Source organism: Scyliorhinus torazame, chromosome 14 (assembly GCF_047496885.1).
Source record: "Scyliorhinus torazame isolate Kashiwa2021f chromosome 14, sScyTor2.1, whole genome shotgun sequence".
In the NCBI taxonomy this organism is placed as follows: Eukaryota; Metazoa; Chordata; class Chondrichthyes; order Carcharhiniformes; family Scyliorhinidae; genus Scyliorhinus; species Scyliorhinus torazame.
This window is the reverse complement of record NC_092720.1, coordinates 223,727,773-223,749,412: the sequence shown is the minus strand read 5'-3', so window position 1 is coordinate 223,749,412 and position 21,640 is coordinate 223,727,773. Positions and strand designations below refer to the sequence as shown.

At 54.8% G+C, this 21,640-nt stretch overlaps 1 protein-coding gene and 1 long non-coding RNA gene across 3 annotated transcripts in view; one reads left to right on the top strand and one right to left on the bottom strand.

The window, feature by feature from the left end:
• Nucleotides 1–9,558, bottom strand: part of LOC140390580 (N-acetyllactosaminide alpha-1,3-galactosyltransferase-like) — a 107,220-nt gene extending 97,662 nt beyond the window's left edge. For both annotated transcript variants that reach the window (XM_072475779.1, XM_072475780.1), the window contains exon 1: nucleotides 9,165–9,558. In XM_072475779.1, the coding sequence (XP_072331880.1) occupies nucleotides 9,165–9,170 (6 nt within the window). In that variant the 5' untranslated portion in view covers nucleotides 9,171–9,558. The remainder of the gene's footprint in view (nucleotides 1–9,164) is intronic.
• LOC140390581 (uncharacterized) overlaps nucleotides 1–21,640 on the top strand; it is a 61,563-nt gene that overhangs the window by 6,928 nt on the left and 32,995 nt on the right. The gene's annotated exons all lie outside the window — the stretch shown is intronic.

Here is a 21,640-nt window from a genome sequence, read left to right as displayed (position 1 = left end):
ATAAAGTTCCCCATGGTAGGCTTCTGCAGAAAGTAAGGAGGCATGGGATAGTGGGAAATTTGGCCAGTTGGATAACGAACTGGCTAACCGATAGAAGTCAGAGAGTGGTGGTGGATGGCAAATATTCAGCCTGGATCCCAGTTACCAGTGGTGTACCGCAGGGATCAGTTCTGGATCCTCTGCTGTTTGTGATTTTCATTAATGACTTGGATGAGGGAGTTGAAGGGTGGGTCAGTAAATTTGCAGACGATACGAAGATTGGAGGAGTTGTGGATAGTAAGGAGGGCTGTTGTCGGCTGCAAAGAGACATAGATAGGATGCAGAGCTGGGCTGAGAAGTGGCAGATGGAGTTTAACCCTGAAAAGTGTGAGGTTGTCCATTTTGGAAGGACAAATATGAATGCGGAATACAGGGTTAACGGTAGAGTTCTTGGCATTGTGGAGGAGCAGAGAGACCTTGGGGTCTATGTTCATACATCTTTGAAAGTTGCCACTCAAGTGGATAGAGCTGTGAAGAAGGCCTATGGTGTGCTCGCGTTCATTAACAGAGGGATTGAATTTAAGAGCCATGAGGTAATGATGCAGCTGTACAAAACCTTGGTAAGGCCACATTTGGAGTACTGTGTACAGTTCTGGTCGCCTCATTTTAGGAAGGATGTGGAAGCTCTGGAAAAGGTGCAAAGAAGATTTACCAGGATGTTGCCTGGAATGGAGAGTAGGTCTTACGAGGAAAGGTTGAGGGTGCTAGGCCTTTTCTCATTAGAGCGGAGAAGGATGAGGGGCGACTTGATAGAGGTTTATAAGATGATCAGGGGAATAGATAGAGTAGACAGTCAGAGACTTTTTCCCCAGGTGGAACACACCATTACAAGGGGACATAAATTTAAGGTGAAAGGTGGAAGATATAGGAGGGATATCAGAGGTAGGTTCTTTACCCAGAGAGTAGTGGGGGCATGGAATGCACTGCCTGTGGAAGTAGTTGAGTCGGAAACATTAGGGACCTTCAAGCAGCTGTTGGATAGGTACATGGATTACGGGAAAATGATATAGTGTAGATTTATTTGTTCTTAAGGGCAGCACGGTAGCATTGTGGATAGCACAATTGCTTCACAGATCCATGGTCCCAGGTTCGATTCCAGCTTGGGTCATTGTCTGTGCGGAGTCTGCACGTCCTCCCCGTGTCTGCGTGGGTTTCCTCCGGGTGCTCCGGTTTCCTCCCACAATCCAAAGATGTGCGGGTTAGGTGAATTGGCCAATGATAAATTGCCCTTAATGTCCAAATTGCCCTTGGTGTTGGGTGGAGGTGTTGAGTTTGGGTAGGGTGCTCTTTCCAAGAGCTGGTGCAGACTCAAGGGGCCGAATGGCCTCCTTCTGCACTGTAAATTCAATGATAATCTATGATTAATCTAGGACAAAGGTTCAGCACAACATCGTGGGCCGAAGGGCCTGTTCTGTGCTGTATTTTCTATGTTCTATGTTCTATGTTAATACTCCAGATCTGGGCTCACCAATGCCTTGCACACTGGCAGTAACGCCTTCCGACTTTTATTCTCTCACATTTCTCTCCCTTTCGAAAATAAGCTGCCTTTCCAATTCACCAACCAAAATGGGTAACCTCACACTTATCCACGTTAAACTCCATCCGCCACATTTTGGCCCACTCGCCCAACCGACCCACATCCATTTGTGAATTCCTCATTTCCTCGTGGCAATTTACTGTCCCACCTCTCTCCCTCGCTCTCCCTCGCTCTCCGGCCTGGATTTCCAGAGGATCCGGGTCACTTTATGTGGGACCAATTGGCGCTGCCCCAGCACCGGTATCCTGCGACCGGTATCCTGCGACCGGTGAGGGGCCTGGTAGCCATGTTACGTGAAACGCCCGACCTCCACAAAATAAACGGCCGGAGGATTGCCGGGTCCGTAACCGTGCGTGCGCACACGGCGATGACCCTGCAGCGGGCGCGCCATACAACGTGGCGCGGTCCCGAGCTGCCAGATAGTGCCCCCTGCTGCCGTCGGCGGACGAGCCACTTCGCAGTCGGGCAGAGGCTGTCCATGCCGATGGCGACGGGCGGGAGTAACTCGGGCTTAGATGGCATGCGAGAGGGGAGCGGCTATTCTGCGTGGAGGTTTACTCTGACTCATCTGCTCGAGCTGTCGATGATGATTGCATGTGTGCAAACCGGTTTAGAATAATTACAGGGGATGATCTGGACCCACCTCCTCCCAGTTCAAGGCATGAGGAGTGTTTAATAAAACTCCCCTGCAAACACAGGATGCATTTCGACTTTTAGACATGAGGATTGCTGGAGTAGAATAACTTGGGGGTTAATGTGTACAAACTATTGACGGTGTTTGGACAGGCCGAGAGGGCGGTTAATAAAGCCGACAGAATCCTGAGCTTTATCAACAGGGGCCGTGGAGCGTAAGAGCGAGGAAGTTCACGTATAAACCACTAGGGGCAGGATTCCCCGGCCTCTCAGCTGCGTGTTTCTCGGTGACGGGAGGCGTCACGCTGTCCGTTGGCGTCGGGATTTTCTGTCCCCCCCCCCCCCCCGCCGCTGGGAATTCCCATTGCCGCCACACCACTCCCCCCACCCCCCCCCCCCCCCCCCCCCACCGGAATCAGGCGGGGGAGGGGGGGATGCGCTGTCACCGCCAGCTGGAGTATTGTGCCCGGTTCGGGACGGTGCACTTTCAGGTGTGTAGACGGACTCAGCAATCAGAGCCTGCTGACTGACATTAACACCATGGGAACTAGCAGTGGGATTGGGCTATTCAGCCCCCCCGATCCCACTCCGCCATTCATAGAATTTACAGTGCAGAAGGAGGCCATTCGGCCCATCGAGTCTGCACCGGTTCTTGGAAAGAGCACCCTACCCAAGGTCAACACCTCCCCCTGATCCCCATAACCCAGTAACCCCACCCAACACTAAAGGGCAATTTTGGACACTAAGGGCAATTAATCATGCCCAATCCACCTAACCTGCACATCTTTGGACTGTGGGAGGAAACCGGAGCACCCGGAGGAAACCCACGCACACACGGGGAGAACGTGCAGACTCCGCACAGACAGTGACCCAAGCCGGAATCGAACCTGGGACCCTGGAGCTGTGAAGCAATTGTGCTGTTCACAATGCTACCGTGCTGCCCCTAATTCCACACGATCATGTCTGATACCTTCTCAGCCTCAACTCCACCTCCCTGCCCGTTCTCCATAACCCTTCAACCCATCCAACAGAGGGCAGTAGAGAGGAGTTGCTGATTGGCTGTTGTGGGGAACATTTGCATCAGTGCATTGCGGTCACTGCATCCAGAAAGTGTACCTGAGCAAGACACCCTAGGTGTTCAAGTCAAGGCAAGCATCCAGCAGAGGGCAGTAGAGCAGAGCTGCTGATTGGCTGTTGCGGGGAAAATTTCCATCAGTGCATTGCAGGTACCGTATCTTGAAGGTGGTTTGTGGAAGAGCTGTTGTCAAGTGACAGTTAAACCCAAAACAATTCTTCAGTATTTCCCTCCCTACCTCCTCCTCTAACCCCCAAAAAAAGACAATCACTGTAAGGATCCCAGCCGAGTAAAGATCAAGAGGGAGACTCAAGGGCAGGTAGAAGTAGAAAGAGGTTGAACCGTGACATCACAGCCTGCAGGTAAGTGATTGGCTGTGACTGGTGTGGTGAGTAGTTTTTCTTTTCCCTGAGGTGTTATCTTGCGGGGCGCAGTGGTTGCTGAGTGAGTGCTTGCTGAGAAGGGGAGTAAATTGTTTTAAAAAACTTACTGCTGGGAGTGTCCAGCTGAACCCGGTCAGAGTGAGTGACTGCTGGTGAAAGAGTACGAGGAGAGCAGGGGGGACACAGTGAAAGAGCGCGAGGAGAGCGGCGGGGGCACAGTGAAAGAGTGCGAGGAGAGTGGCGGGGACACAGTGAAAGAGCGCGAGGAGAGTGGGGAAGACTCAGTGAAAGAGCGCGAGGAGAGCAGGGGGGGGACACAGTGAAAGAGCGCGAGGAGAGCGGCGGGACAGAGTGAAAGAGCGCGAGCAGAGCGGTGGAGACTCAGTGAAAGAGCGCGAGGAGAGCAGCGGAGACTCAGTGAAAGAGCGCGAGGAGAGCGGCGGGACAGAGTGAAAGAGCGCGAGGAGAGTGGCGGAGACTCAGTGAAAGAGCGCGAGGAGAGCAGCGGTGACTCAGTGAAAGAGCGCAAGGAGAGCGGCGGGACAGAGTGAAAGAGCGCGAGGAGAGCAGCGGGACAGAGTGACGAGCGCGAGGAGAGCAGGGGGGGACAGTGAAAGAGCGCGAGGAGAGCGGCAGGGACTCAGTGAAAGAGCGCGAGGAGAGCGGCGGGACAGAGTGAAAGCGCGAGGAGAGCAGCGGGACAGAGTGACGAGCGCGAGGAGAGCAGGGGGGACACAGTGAAAGAGCGCGAGGAGAGCGACGGAGACTCAGTGAAAGAGCGCGAGGAGAGCGGCGGGACAGAGTGAAAGAGCACGAGCAGAGCGGTGGAGACTCAGTGAAAGAGCGCGAGGAGAGTGGCGGAGACTCAGTGAAAGAGCGCGAGGAGAGCAGCGGAGACTCAGTGAAAGAGCGCGAGGAGAGCGGCGGGACAGAGTGAAAGAGCGCGTGGAGAGCGGCGGGACAGAGTGAAAGAGCGCGAGGAGAGCGGGGGGGACAGTGAAAGAGCGCGAGGAGAGCGGCGGGGATTCAGTGAAAGAGCGCGAGGAGAGCAGGGGGGGACACAGTGAAAGAGCGCGAGGAGAGCAGGGGGGGACACAGTGAAAGAGCGCGAGGAGAGCAGGGGGGGACACAGTGAAAGAGCGCGAGGAGAGCAGGGGGGACACAGTGAAAGAGCGCGAGGAGAGCAGGGGGGACACAGTGAAAGAGTGCGAGGAGAGCAGGGGGGACACAGTGAAAGAGTGCGAGGAGAGCGGCGGAGACACAGTGAAAGAGCGCGAGGAGAGAGGCGGGGACACAGTGAAAGAGCGCGAGGAGAGCGGTGGGACAGAGTGAAAGAGCGCGAGGAGAGCGGCGGGACAGAGTGAAAGAGCGCGAGGAGAGCGGCGGAGACTCAGTGAAAGAGCGCGAGGAGAGTGGCGGAGACTCAGTGAAAGAGTGCGAGGAGAGCAGGGGGGACACAGTGAAAGAGCGCGAGGAGAGCGGCGGGACAGAGTGAAAGAGCGCGTGGAGAGCGGCGGGACAGAGTGAAAGAGCGCGAGGAGAGCGGGGGGGACAGTGAAAGAGCGCGAGGAGAGCAGGGGGGACACAGTGAAAGAGCGCGAGGAGAGCAGGGGGGACACAGTGAAAGAGCGCGAGGAGAGCAGGGGGGACACAGTGAAAGAGTGCGAGGAGAGCGGCGGAGACACAGTGAAAGAGCGCGAGGAGAGCGGCGGGACAGAGTGAAAGAGCGCGAGGAGAGCGGCGGAGACTCAGTGAAAGAGCGCGAGGAGAGTGGCGGAGACTCAGTGAAAGAGTGCGAGGAGAGCAGGGGGGACACAGTGAAAGAGCGCGAGGAGAGCGGCGGGACAGAGTGAAAGAGCGCGAGGAGAGTGGCGGAGACTCAGTGAAAGAGCGCGAGGAGAGCAGGGGGGGCACAGTGAAAGAGCGCGAGGAGAGCGGCGGGACAGAGTGAAAGAGCGCGAGGAGAGCGGCGGAGACACAGTGAAAGAGCGCGAGGAGAGAGGCAGGGGCACAGTGAAAGAGTGCGAGGAGAGCGGCGGGACAGAGTGAAAGAGTGCGAGGAGAGCGGCGGAGACACAGTGAAAGAGCGCAAAGAGAGCGGCGGGGACACAGCGAAAGAGCGCGAGGAGAGCGGCGGGGGCACAGTGAAAGAGCGCGAGGAGTGCGGCGGAGACTCAGTGAAAGAGCGGGAGGAGAGCGGCGGGGGCACAGTGAAAGAGCGCGAGGAGAGCGGCGAGACTCAGTGAAAAAGCGCGAGGAGAGCGGCGGAGACTCAGTGAAAGAGCGGGAGGAGAGCGGCGGAAACTCAGTGAAAGAGCGCGAGGAGAGCGGCGGAGACTCAGTGAAAGAACGCGAGGAGAGCGGCGGAGACTCAGTGAAAGAGCGCGAGGAGAGCTGCGGAGACTCAGTGAAAGAGCGCGAGGAGAGTGGCGGAGACTCAGTGAAAGAACGCGAGGAGAGCGGCGGAGACTCAGTGAAAGAGCGCGAGGAGAGCGGCGGAGACTCAGTGAAAGAGCGCGAGGAGAGCGGCGGGGACACAGTGAAAGAGCGCGAGGAGAGCGGCGGAGACTCAGTGAAAGAGCGCGAGGAGAGCGGCGGGGACACAGTGAAAGAGCGCGAGGGGAGCGGCGGAGACTCAGTGAAAGAGCGCGAGGAGAGCAGCGGGGACACAGGATAAAAGAGCACGAGGAGAGCGGCGGGGACACAGGATAAAAGAGCGCGAGGAGAGCAGCGTGGACACAGTGAAAGAGCGCGAGGAGAGCGGAGGGGACACAGGATAAAAGAGCGCGAGGAGAGCAGTGTGGACACAGTGAAAGAGTGCGAGGAGAGCGGCGGAGACTCAGTGAAAGAGCGCGAGGAGAGCGGCGGAGACTCAGTGAAAGAGCGCGAGGAGAGCGGCGGGGACACAGTGAAAGAGCGCGAGGGGAGCGGCGGAGACTCAGTGAAAGAGCGCGAGGAGAGCAGCGGGGACACAGGATAAAAGCGCACGAGGAGAGCGGCGGGGACACAGGATAAAAGAGCGCGAGGAGAGCAGCGTGGACACAGTGAAAGAGCGCGAGGAGAGCGGAGGGGACACAGGATAAAAGAGCGCGAGGAGAGCAGTGTGGACACAGTGAAAGAGTGCGAGGAGAGCGGCGGGGACACAGGATAAAAGAGCGCGAGGGGAGCGTCGGGGACACAGGATAAAAGAGCGCATGGAGAGCGGCGGGGACACAGCTGCTGGAGAAGCGGCCTTCAGATTTTCGGCGGGAACAGTGGCCAGGGGTCTGCCGGGAAGGTAAGTTTTCCTCTTTAAAAACTTACCTTGAAGAGTGACATCACAGCAAAGCAGTGACCTGATTGGCTGGTAAGGAAAGTGCTCCAATTAGCAGTAGCTGGGAGACATTTAACTCTTCGTGTGTTGGTAAGTATTGTGATCGGTAAGTAAAATCTTTATTCCTTTCACTTATTCATTATTTGGTATTATATTTGTAATCAGTTAAGTTAAAGTGTAAAAATGACAGGAGAATCCAGGCCCGTGTTATGCTCCTCGTTATGCTCAATGTGGGAGTTCAGGGACACGGCCGATGCCCCTGACTCCTTTGTGTGTGGGAAGTGTGTCCAGCTGCAGCTCCTGTTAGACCGCATGACGGCTCTGGAGCTGCGGATGGATTCACTTTGGAGCATCCGCGATGCTGAGGAGGTCGTGGATAGCATGTTCAGTGAGTTGGTCACACCGCAGATTAGGGTTGGTGAGGGAGACAGGGTGACCAAGGCAGAGAAAGAGCAGAAAGGCAGTGCAGGTGTCCCCTGCGGTCAGCTCCCTCCAAAACAGGTATACCGTTTTGGATACTGTTGGGGGGAGATGACTCACCAGGGGAAGGCAGCAGTAGCCAGGCTCATGGCACCGTGGCTGGCTCTGCTGCACAGAACGGCGGGAAAAAGACTGGCAGGGCTATTGTCATAGGGGATTCAATCGTAAGGGGAGGAGACAGGCGTTTCTGTGGTCGAAAACGAGACTCCCGAATGGTATGGTGCCTCCCGGGTGCAAGGGTCAAGGATGTCTCAGGTCGGCTGCAGGACATACTGAAGAGGGAGGGTGGACAGCCAGTTGTCGTGGTGCATATAGGCACCAACGATATAGGTAAAAAACAGGATGAGGTCCTACAATCAGAATTTAGGGAGTTAGGAGATAAGTTAAAAAGTAGGACCTCAAAGGTAGTAATCTCAGGATTGCTACAGTGCCACGAGACAGTCAGAGTAGAAATTCAAGAATAGTCAGAATGAATACGTGGCTTGAGAGATGGTGCAGGAGGGAGGGGTTCAGATTTTTGGGACATTGGAACCGGTTCTGGGGGCGGTGGGACCATTACAAATCGGATGGTCGGCACCTGGGCAGGACTGGAACCAATGTCCTAGGGGGTGCTTTTGCTAACACTGTCGGGGAGGTTTTAAACTAATGTGCCCCCCCCCACCCTCATTTCATGGGTATGCCCCCCCCCCCTCATTGGCACTGTCACCTTGGCACCCAGGCAGTGCTCCTACTGCCTTGGCTGTGCCACAGGGGCACCTTGGTGGGCAGTTGTGCTCTGGCTTGAGCGCAACGCGGCAAGTGAATCGCACCCTCTCTCTGCGCCCCTCATAATTTTATTCATCTCAATCACGCCCCCCCTCAGTCTCCTCTGCTCCAAGGAAAACAACCCCAGTCTATCCAATCTCTCTTCATAACTAAACTATGCAGCCCAGTCAGCATCCTGGTAAATCTCCTCTGCATCCTTTCCAGTGGCTATCACATCCCTCCTGTAATGTGGATTCCAGAACTGCGCACAATACTCCCGCTGTGACCGAACCAGCGTTTTATACAGTTCCAGCGTAACCTCCCTGCTCTTAAACTCTGTGCCTCAGCCAGTAAAGGCAAGTATACCATCTGCCTTCTTAATCACCGTATCCACCTGTTCTGCTACCTTAAGGGACGGGTTTACATGGACACCAAGGTCTCTCTGATCCTCGCTGCTTCCCAGGGTCCTGCCGTTTATCCTGTATCCCCCGCGCCTTGTTTGTCCTGCCCAAATACATCACATCACACTTATCCCCATTGAACTGCATTTGCCACTGGTCAGCCCACCTGACCAGCCCGCCTCTATCCTGCTGTAATCTGAGACTATGCACGTCGCTACTCACAGCAACATCAATTGTTGCCCCACCACAAACTCTGCGGGCAGCCCTCCCCACACGCATTGATGCAAACCAACCTCGTTGCACAAAAACCCCAGCTGGTTGACTACTGCCCCTTCGGGGAAGGAACTCGCCCGGTCTGCAGGAAACGACAGCTCTCTGTACAAAGCCCACTGTGGCGTGACGCCCCCGAGGGCGAATTAGGAGCCATCCAGTCATTTCCAGGGGTCTGATAAACATACAGCCAGGCAGGACTGTAAACGGGGGAGGAAGCTCGGGACCCTCAGTGCCGGTCAATGTCGGAGGCCCCCTGCCTGCGCCCGTTCAGGTGGGAAGTGGTTACCTGCATCCTCGCTGTGGCCAGTCGCTTCCTGGTGGAGAATGTCAGAGGCGAGCGACTGTTGTGACTTTTTCCAGCGTCACCCTCTGCAGTTGCTGAACTTACAGTTTTGGCTACAATCTCCAACCAGATACGGAAACAGAAATGAAATAGATCGGCAGGAGGAGGTCAGCCTGGAACCGGAATTAACCTCTGGCGCTGCTGACCGTCCTCCTCCCTGTGGTCAGTGTGGGTCAGTGTGGGCAGCTCAGCCAGTGCTATCTCTGCATCACCCTGCCACTCAGTCTTGTCCTTGCTGTTCACACTGACAAGCCCCTTCGCTTTCCCAGTCCCCGAGGACACCGCCTTGTGTTGCTGGAGAGGGTGGGAACCGGTTTCACCGCAAACTCTGCGCCCCACCCCCTTTCCCCTCGACAAATCACAATTATAATGTGATGCTGCAATTGGGCCCAGTTAATCGACGCAACCCCCGCCCAGCTCCCGTCAACCAGTTCACCAGCTCCCAACCCCCAGTTGACCAGCCCCCAGTTGACCAGCTCCCAGCCCCCAGTTGACCAGCTCCCAGCCCCCAGTTGACCAGCCCCCAGCTCCCCAGTTGATAGCTCCCAGTTGACCAGCCCCCAGCTCCCCAGTTGACCAGCTCCCAGCCCCCAGTTGACCAGCCCCCAACTCCCCAGTTGACCAGCTCCCCAGTTGACCAGCCCCCAGCTCCCCAGTTGACCAGCTCCCAGTTGACCAGCTCCCAGTTGAACAGCTCCCAGTTGACCAGCCCCCAGCCCCCCAGTTGACCAGCTCCCAGTTGACCAGCCCCCAGCTCCCCAGTTGATAGCTCCCAGCTCCCAGTTGACCAGCCCCCAGCTCCCCAGTTGACCAGCTCCCAGCCCCCAGTTGACCAGCCCCCAGCCCCCAAGTTGACCAGCTCCCAGTTGACCAGCCCCCAGCCCCCAAGTTGACCAGCCCCCAGCCCCCAAGTTGACCAGCTCCCAGTTGACCAGCCCCCAGCTCCCTAGTTGATAGCTCCCAGCTCCCAGTTGACCAGCCCCCAGCCCCCCAGATGACCAGCCCCCAGCTCCCCAGTTGATAGCTCCCAGCTCCCAGTTGACCAGCCCCCAGCTCCCCAGTTGACCAGCTCCCAGCCCCCAGTTGACCAGCCCCCAGCCCCCAAGTTGACCAGCTCCCAGTTGACCAGCCCCCAAGTTGACCAGCCCCCAGCCCCCAAGTTGACCAGCTCCCAGTTGACCAGCCCCCAGCTCCCTAGTTGATAGCTCCCAGCTCCCAGTTGACCAGCCCCCAGCCCCCCAGATGACCAGCCCCCAGCCCCCAAGTTGACCAGCCCCCAGCCCCCAAGTTGACCAGCTCCCAGTTGACCAGCCCCCAGCTCCCCAGTTGATAGCTCCCAGCTCCCAGTTGACCAGCCCCCAGCCCCCCAGTTGAACAGCTCCCAGTTGACCAGCCCCCAGCCCCCCAGTTGACCAGCTCCCAGTTGACCAGCCCCCAGCTCCCCAGTTGATAGCTCCCAGTTGACCAGCCCCCAGCTCCCCAGTTGACCAGCTCCCCAGTTGACCAGCTCCCCAGTTGACCAGCTCCCCAGTTGACCAGCTCCCAGTTGACCAGCCCCCAGCTCCCCAGTTGATAGCTCCCAGCTCCCAGTTGACCAGCCCCCAGCTCCCCAGTTGACCAGCTCCCAGTTGACCAGCCCCCAGCTCCCCAGTTGACCAGCTCCCAGTTGACCAGCCCCCAGCTCCCCAGTTGACCAGCTCCCAGTTGACCAGCCCCCAGCCCCCCAGTTGACCAGCTCCCAGTTGACCAGCCCCCAGCTCCCCAGTTGACCAGCTCCCCAGTTGACCAGCCCCCAGCTCCCCAGTTGACCAGCCCCCAGCTCCCCAGTTGACCAGCCCCCAGCTCCCCAGTTGACCAGCCCCCAGCTCCCCAGTTGACCAGCTCCCAGTTGACCAGCCCCCAGCTCCCAGTTGACCAGCTCCCAGTTGACCAGCCCCCAGCTCCCAGTTGACCAGCCCCCAGCTCCCCAGTTGATAGCTCCCAGCTCCCAGTTGACCAGCCCCCAGCTCCCCAGTTGACCAGCCCCCAGTTGACCAGCTCCCAGTTGACCAGCCCCCAGCTCCCCAGTTGACCAGCCCCCAGTGGGTCAGCCCAGTGCAATTGTCCAGAGGAATTAATCCTCTGGGCTATTGCCGAGGAACCCGTACGTGGGAAGCTGCTGGAAGGATTCCCCAGCGTCTCATTGGCGAAGCCCCGAAATGTGACAGTGGGGTGGGACAGACAGCCAAGGGGCAAACCCTTAAAGTATTGAGGGGACGGGCTGCCTGTAGCTAAACATCAAAACCCGCAAAGGGAAAAGCCTGAGAAATTCATTCACTCCGTACGTATAATTGCCACGAATAAAAGGAAAAATATAGCTGCCAGCAATGTGTCCATGGTCCACTATGGTGAAATCTAACTTGCCTGCTTGAGGTTTCACATTTATAACAATAAATCTTTATTGTCACAAGTAGGCTTACATTAACGCTGCAATGAAGTTACTGTGAAAATCCCCTAGTCGCCACATTCCGCCGCCTGTTCGGGTACGCAGAGCGAGAATTCAGGATGTCCAATTCACCTAACAGCACGTCTTTTGGGACTTGTGGGAGGAAACCGGAGCACCCGGAGGAAACCCACGCAGACACGGGGAGAGCGTGCAGACTCCACACAGACAGTGACCCAAGCCGGGAATCGAACTCAGGACCCTGGAGCGGTGAAACGACAGTGCTAACCACTTTCATTAAAAAAAAACTCCCGCCGCCGAGGTCCCAGGTCCGATCCCGGCCCTGGGTCACTGTCCGTGCGGGGTTTGCACATTCTCCCCGTGTCTGCGTGGGTCTCGCCCCCACAACACAAAGATGCTAAATTGCCCCTTAATTGGGGGGGGGGGGGGAATGTAACTTTGGAAAAGCATTGAAAACCCAAAAGGCAAATGAGCAGTGGGGGTTGCAAAAGAGGGAGCGCGGTTAAATTGCAGGCAGGTTAAATTGCAGCAGTTCATCAATATCCCGACTTTAGGGATTGATACGGTCTCTTTGATGGCCTCTGCTGAATTGACACGTCCAATCAAGGCCTGTCATGTCTCGGGTAACAGCCTCCGCCCCTGCCTCAGGCTGAGCCGGTGAAACCTGACCAGACCAGGAATGTTTTGGCTTAAAACTGGCCGGGAATTTGCAAAACCGGTTGCTACACATCACCCGCATCAACAGTCACTGTTCCAAGAATAGGCCTTTGGCACAGTGCCAACAGTGCCTCATCCTGACACCGATCCAAACATCACCTTTTCTCCTTGAACCCCGCCTGTGAAAATCACAGGAAGATAACCGCACAGAGAGATCCCACTTGGCCTCTGAACGGGCGAGCAAATGGGCCACGTAGCCCGACCCCATTCTCCAGCTGCCCCCCCCTCCCCTCTCAGTCCACCTCCTCCCATCACCCCGTGTCCAGGGGTGGCCCCCACCCCCTCTCAGCTCCCCCCCCCCCCCCCCCCTCTGCCCAGAGGGCGGACCAATGTCCTCGCTGGGGCTTTTGCTAGTTCTGTTGGGGAGCATTTGAACTAGTGTGCCAGAGGCACTGGGATCCCAGGAGTAGGGTCAGTTGGGTCAAATCCAGATCAGGAAAACGCAGGTAGAACTTTAGCTGGAGGGGGAGAAGATGTAATTAGAACAGGTTATAGATAGGCTGCAAAATTGGGCAGAGAAATGGCAGATGGAATTTAACCCGGACAGATGCGAGGTGATGAGCTTTAGTCGATCCAATTCAGGTGGGAGCTGTAAAATAAATGGCAGAACCATCAGGAGCAGAGAGACACAGAGATCTGGGCGAGCAGGTCCACCGATCCTTAAAGTGGCACAGGTGGAAATGGTGGTAAAGAAAGCATCTGGCATGCTTGCCTTCATCGGACGGGGTACCGAGTGCAAAAGCTCGCAAATTATATCACAATTATACGGAACGTTGGTGCGGCCACATTTGGAATACTGGGTCCAATTCTGCTCACCGCACTACCAGAAGGACGTGGAGACTCTGGAGAGAGTACAGAAAAGGGTTACCAGGATGTTGTCTGGGATGGAGGGTGTTAGCTGTGAGGAGAGATTGAATAAACTGGGATTGTTCTCCCTCGAGAGAGAGAGAGAGACGGAGGCTGATAAAAGTTTATAGAATTATGAGGGGTATAGATAGGGTAAACAGTTGGAGGCTTTTTCCCAGGACGGGAATGACAATTACAAGGGGGCACAGGTTCAAGGTGAGGGGGGAAAGGTTCAGTGGAGATGTGCGGGGGAGGTTTTTACACAGAGGGTGGTGGTGGCCTGGAATGCACGGCCCAGTGAGGTGGGTGAGGCAGATACGTTAGCGACCTTTAAGACTTATCTGGATAGACACATGAACAGACGGGGTACAGAAGGATACAGGTGCTTAGTCTAGATAGCAGGCTTGGGAGGCCGAAGGACCTGTTCCTGTTATGAGGGGCATAGACAGAGTGGATAGTCAGAGACATTTTCCCAGGGTAGAGGGGTCAATTACCAAGGGGCAAAGGTTTAAGGTGCGAGGGGCAAGGTTTAGAGTAGATGTACGAGGCAAGTTTTTTACATAGAGGGTAGTGGGTGCCTGGAACTCGCTACCGGAGGAGGTGGTGGAAGCAGGGACGATAGTGACGTTTAAGGGGCATCTTGACAAATACATGAATAGGATGGGAATAGAGGGATACGGACCCAGGAAGTGTAGAAGATTTTAGTTGAGTCAGGCAGCATGGTCGGCACGGGCTTAGAGGGCCGAAGGGCTTGTTCCTGTGCTGGGTGGTTATAAATGGGTGTTTATATAAATATCTGTAGTGAGAGTACCTTTAAGAAATGGGTGTTTATTACTGCAGTGACGTCAGAGAGTGGGTGGAGCTGGGCTGTCTGTCAGCTTTTTACTTTCGTTTTAGGCTGTTTGCTGCAGGGTGTGTTTTAGTTACGTTTTCAGTGTTGGAGCTGAAGCCAGACCGAGCAGGTGTACTGCTGCTCTCTCTGCCATCAAAAGACTATCTCATGATCATTTGGTGAATTCAGAATTATAAATGTTCTCAGTAGTGAATGTAAACTGAATGTGCTTCTGTTAAAAGGTGTTTCTTCTGTCTTCTGGATGTTGTTTGGGAAGTTATTAAGGATTACTTAGTGTTGTATTCTTTGGGGGGTGTATTTGAATTGATGGTTGCTAAGATGTTCACTGTATGTTTCAAAAAGGTTAACTTGAGTTCATAGAATAAACATTGTTTTGCTTTAAAAAATACTTTTCCATTTCTGCTGTACCACACCGGTAGAGTGGGCCGTGTGCTCCCCATACCACAATCTATTAAAAGTTGCGGGTCAGGTGAATTCCATGATACATTTTGGGGTTCTCTAACCACTTAACACCTTAATCAATTTAAGTGGTCCTCTTACCTCATGACCAAAAATTAGTTCAAATGGACTGAATTTGGTAGCCTCATTAGGTGCATCCCTCATTGCAAACAGTACAAATGGAATTCCTTTATCCCAATGCTCTGGATAATCTTGACAATAAGCCCTCAACCTTGTCTTTAATGTCTGATGCCACCTTTCCAACGCTCCCTGCGATTCTGGATGGTACGCAGTTGATTTAAATTGTTTTATTCCTAAGCTATCCATAACTTCTTTGAATAACTTTGAGGTAAAATTCGATCCTTGATCCGATTGTATTTCTGTGGGTAGTCCATATCTAGTAAAGAATTTAAGTAACTCCTCCACAATCCTTTTAGCTGTAATATTACGTACTGGAATGGCCTCTGGAAACTTAGTAGACACATCCATTATAGTCAAAAGATATTGATTCCACTTTTTGTTTTAGGAAGTGGTCCTACGCAATCGATTAGGACCCTTGTAAAAGGTTCCTCAAATGCTGGAATGGGTATTAAGGGCGCTGGTTTTATCACTGTTTGAGGCTTCCCTGTCACTTGACATTTGTGACATGATTGACAAAATTCAACTACATCTTTATGTAGCCCAGGCCAATAAAAATGTTTCTGGATTTTAGCTTGTGTTTTCCTGTTAAAAAAATATATATATTTATTAAAGTTTTTTAACACAATTTTTCTCCCTTACAAACAATAACCCCCCCCCCCCCCGCCTCGTAACAAAAAATAACGAGAAATCGCACAGAGCAAGATATATACATGGCCAAATGATATATTTACACAGCTTTGTACACTGGCCCTCACCCGTACGTGCCAGTTTCCCCAACCCTTCATGTTATCTCTTGCTCATCCACCCTCCCAGGCAGTCCCCCTTCCCCCCCCCCCCCAAGGACGTCCCCTCCCCCCCCCCCCCCCCCCCCAAGGTTGCTGCTGCTGCTGACCGACCTTCCTCTAATGCTCCGCGAGATAGTCTAGGAACGGTTGCCACCGCCTGTAGAACCCCTGCGCAGACCCTCTCAAGGTGAACTTAATCCTCTCCAACTTTATGAACCCAGCCATATCATTTATCCAGGCCTCCAGGCTGGGGGGCTTCGCCTCCTTCCACATTAGCAAGATCCTTCGCCGGGCTACTAGGGACGCAAAGGCCAGAATTCCGGCCTCTTTCGCCTCCTGCACTCCCGGCTCGTCCACTACTCCAAATATTGCTAGCCCCCAGCTTGGCTTGACCCGGACTTTCACCACCTGAGATATTGCTCCCGCCACTCCTCTCCAGAACCCCTCCAGTGCCGGACATGACCAAAACATATGGACATGGTTCGCCGGGCCTCCCTGAGCACCTTCCACATCTGTCCTCTACCCCAAAGAACCTACTCAACCTCGCCCCCGTCAAGTGCGCTCTGTGGACCACCTTAAATTGTATCAGGCTGAGCCTGGCACACGAGGAGGAGGAATTAACCCTACCTAGGGCATCAGCCCACAGACCTTCCTCGATCTCCTCCCCCAGCTCCTCCTCCCATTTACCCTTCAACTCTTCTACCAGCGCTTCCCCCTCTTTCAACTCCTGGTGTATTTCCGACACCTTGCCCTCCCCGACCCATACCCCCGAGATCACCCTATCTTGAACTTCTTGTGCCGGGAGCAACGGGAATTCCCTCACCTGTCGCCTCACAAAAGCCCTCACCTGCATATATCTAAATGCATTTCCCGGGGGTAACTCGAACTTCTCCTCCAGTGCCCCTAGGCTCGCAAACGTCCCGTCGATGAACAGGTCCCCCATTCTTCCAATCCCCGCCCGATGCCAGCTCTGGAACCCCCGTCCATCTTCCCTGGGACAAACTAGTGGTTACCCCTGATCGGGGACCACACCGATGCTCCCATTGCACCCCGGTGCCGTCTCCACTGGCCCCAGATCCTTAGCGTTGCCGCCACCACCGGGCTCGTGGTATACTTTGTCGGCGAGAGCGGCAGCGGTGCCGTCACCAACGCCCCCAGGCTCGTTCCTTTACAGGACGCCATCTCCATCCTCTTCCATGCCGCCCCCTCTCCCTCCATAACCCACTTGCAGATCGTCGCCACATTTGCTGCCCAGTAGTAGCTCCCCAGGTTTGGCAGCGCCAACCCTCCTCGGTCCCTACTGCGTTCCAGGAACCCTCTCCTTACCCTCGGGGTCTTATTCGCCCACACAAACCCCATAATACTCCTGCCTACTCTCTTAAAAAAGGCCTTAGTGATCACGATGGGAAGGCACTGAAACACAAACAGAAACCTCGGAAGGACCACCATTTTGACCGACTGCACTCTGCCCGCCAGTGAGAGCGGTAACATGTCCCATATTTTGAAATCCTCCTCCATTTGCTCCACCAACCTCGTCAGATTCAGTTTATGTAGGGCCCCCCAATTCCTGGCTATCTGGATCCCCAGATACCGAAAACTCCTCGCCGCCCTCCTCAGCGGTAGGTCCCCTATCCCTCTTTCTTGGTCCCCCTGCCTGTAATGCAAAGAGCTCACTCTTCCCTACATTGAGCTTATAGCCCGAAAACTCCCCAAACTCCCTCAGAGTCTGCATGACCTCCACCATCCCCTCCATTGGATCCGCCACATACAGCAACAGGTCATCCTCATATAGCGACACCCGATGCTCTTCTCCCCCTCGGACCACCCCCCTCCATTTATTAGACTCCCTCAATGACATGGCCAATGGTTCGATCGCCAATGCGAACAACAGGGGGGGCAGGGGGCACCCCTGCCTCGTCCCTCGGTACAGTCGAAAGTACTCCGACCTCCGCCGGTTCGTCACTACACTCGCCATCGGGGCTCTGTAAAGGAGCTTAACCCAATTGATAAACCCTACCCCGAACCCAAACCTACGCAGCACCTCCCAGAGGTACTCCCACTCTACTCGGTCAAAGGCCTTCTCCGCGTCCATAGCTGCCACTATCTCCGCCTCTCCCTCCTCCGATGGCATCATTATCACGTTTAAGAGCCGCCGCACATTGGTGTTTAGTTGCCTGCCCTTTACAAATCCCGTCTGGTCCTCGTGGATTACCCCCGGGACACAGTCCTCGATCCTCGTGCCCAGCACTTTTGCCAGCAACTTTGCATCCACATTGAGGAGCGAGATCGGCCTGTACGATCCACATTGCAGTAGGTCCTTGTCCCGCTTTAGGATCAAAGAAATTGTCGCTTCCGACATTGTCGGGGGCAGGGTCCCCACCTCTCTTGCCTCATTAAAGGTCCTCACCAGTAGCGGGGCCAACAGGTCTGCGTACTTCCTGTAGAACTCCACCGGGAACCCGTCCGGCCCCGGGGCCTTCCCCGCCTGCATGCTCCCCAAACCCTTGCTCAGCTCCTCCAACCCAATTGGTACCCCCAAACCAGCCACCTCTTGCTCCTCCACCTCGGGAATCTCAGCTGATCTAGGAATTGTCTCATACCCTCTTCCCCCGCTGGGGGCTGGGATCTGTACAGCTCTTCATAAAAGGCCTTGAATACCTTGTTGATTTTCGTCGCACTCCGAACCGGGTTCCCCTTCCATCTTTGACTCCCCCTATTTCCCTCGCTGCCATCCTCTTACGGAGCTGGTGTGCCAGCATCCGACTAGCCTTTTCTCCATACTCGTAGGTCATCCCTGTGCCTTCCTCCACTGTGCCTCCGCCTTCCCTGTGGTCAACAGGTCAAACTCCGTCTGGAGCCGCCGTCTTTCCCCAAGTAATCTTTCCTCCGGGGCCTCTGCGTATCTCCTGTCCACTCTCAAAATCTCCCCCACTAACCTCTCCCTTTCCATGCCCTCTGTCTTCTCCCTATGAGCCCTAATGGAAATTTGCTCTCCCCTGATCACCGCCTTCAACGCCTCCCATACCACCCCCACCCGCACCTCCCCGTTGTCGTTGGCCTCCAAGTACCTTTCGATACACCCCCTCACCTTCCCACACACCACCTCGTCCACCAGCAGTCCCACATCCAGCCGCCACAGCGGGTGTTGGTCCCTCTCCTCTCCCAGCTCCAGTTCCACCCAGTGCGGGGCATGGTCCGAAACGGCTATAGCCGAATACTCGTCTCCTCCACCCTCGGGATGAGCGCCCTACCCAGAACAAAGAAATCTATCCGGGAGTCCTGTCCGACCCATCCAATCCTCAACCTAACCTGATCCCCCACCTTCAAGCGTGTCTCCTGCAACACGGCCACGTCCGCCTTCAGTTGCCTCACGTGTGCGAACACACGGGCACTATTGACCGGCCCATGTAGCCCGCGAACGTTCCACGTGACCCGAAAGGGACCTCATTGGCAGAGGTACAAGGCCATCAGACATAGGAGCAGAATTAGGCCACTCGGCCCATCGAGTCTGCTCCGCCATTCGATCACGGCTGATATTTTTCTCATCCCCATTCTCCTGCCTTCTCCCCATAACCCCTGATTCCCTTATTAATCAAGAACCTATCTATCTCTGTCTTAGAGACACTCAGTGATTTGGCCCCACAGCCTTCTGCGGCAAAGAGTTCCACAGATTCACCACCCTCTGGCTGAAGAAATTCCTCCTCATCTCTGTTTTAAAGGGTCGTCCCTTTAGTCTGAGATTGTGTCCTCTGCTTCTAGTTTTTCCTACAAGTGGAAACATCCTCTCCACGTCCACTCTATCCAGGCCTCGCAGTATCCTGTAAGTTTCAATAAGATCCCCCTTCATCCTTCTAAACTCCAACGAGTACAGACCCAGAGTCCTCAACCATTCCTCATACGGGTGGCATGGTAGCACAGTGCTTAGCACTGCTGCTTCACAGCGCCAGGGTCCCAGGTTCGATTCCCCGCTGGGTCACTGTCTGTGCGTGTAGTTTAATTTAGCGCATACCTGTTCATACTCCCTTTGCAGAACCTCTGTTCCTGTTCTTCCTGTGTTGTCGGTACCCACGTGGACCACGACAACTGGATCTTTACCCTCCCACTGCAAAGCAGAAACAGGTCCGACAGGTAATGTGATCTGGAAACACCCCAACCCAGCCACATTCCTTCACCTGCCCTCGCCAGACGTGCAAATGGCGTCCAGTACAGAGGCTGAGATCTTTGCCGAGGAGCTGGTCTGCCCCATTTGCCTCGAATTCTTCAGCGACCCGGTGACACTGCAGTGCAGCCACACCTTCTGCCGGCCCTGCATCACCCAGTGTCGGTACGGCCAAAGTCAGGAGTCCTGCCCCGAATGCAGAGGGTCCTTCAGCCAGCGGGACCTGCGCAGCAGCCGTGCGCTGAGGAACCTGTCGGAGAAAGCCCGCCGTTTGAGCCTGGGGGGTGAGACGGGAAGTCTGCCCGGCGACGAGGGACGGGCGCTCTGTCCCAGGAGCGAGCAGCGACCCGTTTACCTGGCCCGCAGACGTGTTATGTGCTCTGGGATAACACAGGCTGCAACTGGATGCAGCTTTAACTAAAAGATACTCCAGACCTTGAAGTTAGTCCAATCTGATTTATTGAACCAGCAGCACAGTTAGCACAGTTCTCTGTGAGCTCGACTCTCTGCTAACCTAAGTGTGGTTACTCTGTCTGACTGAACCGGACTAGCTCTTAGCCACGAGCTGGAGGTGTGATGCTGTACATACACCCTGACTCACTCTGTAGATGTTCATCAGTGGAAAGAGGCGGAGTGTGAGTGCCTTGTGCCTTTTATAGTGAGATCCCACCCCTGAGTGTCCTGCCTGCTCATTGGTCATGTCCTGTTCTCCGTGTTCATTAGCTGCCTGTCTGTGCCTGTCTGTATCTCATTATCTGCATGTCTGCACATCATGACAGCCCGCAGACGTGTCCCCGAGTACGGGAATCCGCAAAGACTTTGTCAAGGGAATGGATTGAGGTCTGTAAACATACATGATGCACGCATGCACGCACGCTCACACGCGCACTCACACACATGCACACACACACAAAACACACACGCTCATGTACAATCACACACTCATGCACATACATACACGCACACACCCACACGCACACACCCACACGCACACACCCACACCTGCACATTCCCACACCCGCACACACATACATAAAACACACGCTCACACACTCATGCACAAACACACACCCATACACACGCACACACACACACGCACATACACATAAAACACACACTCATGCACAAACACACACCCATACACACTCACGCACACATTCACACACGCACACACCCACACACACACGCACATACACATAAAACACACACTCATGCACAAACACACACCCATATACACTCACGCACACATTCACACACGCACACACTCACACGCACATACACATAAAACACACACTCATGCACAAACACACACCCATACACACTCACGCACACATTCACACACGCACACACCCACACGCACACACCCATACACACGCAAATACACATAAAACACACTCATGCACAAACACACACCCATACACAGTCACGCACACATTCACACACGCACACACTCACACACCCACACACGCACACACACATACACATAAAACACACACTCATGCACAAACACACACCCATATACACTCACGCACACATTCACACACGCACACACTCACACACCCACACACGCACATACACATAAAACACACACTCATGCACAAACACACACCCATGCACAAACACACACCCATGCACACACTCACACGCACACACCCATACACACGCACACACACACATAAAACACACACTCATGCACAAACACACCCATACACACTCACGCACACACTCACACACGCACACACTCACGCACTCACACACGCACACACCCACACACACACACCCACACACACACACCCACACACACCCACACCCACACGCACACACCCACACACGCACACACTCACACGCATGGCAGTGTGCTCTTTCAGAGGGTCAGTACAGACTGGCCTCCTTCTGCACTATCGGGATTCTGGGGCTCAGGGTTCTATGTGTGGCTCTGAAAGATCCCACTGCACTATTTGGAAGAGGTGCGGTGGTGGGGGGGGGGGGTTTCCCCGCCAGTGTCTGGGCCAACATTCACCCCTCCACCAACATCAC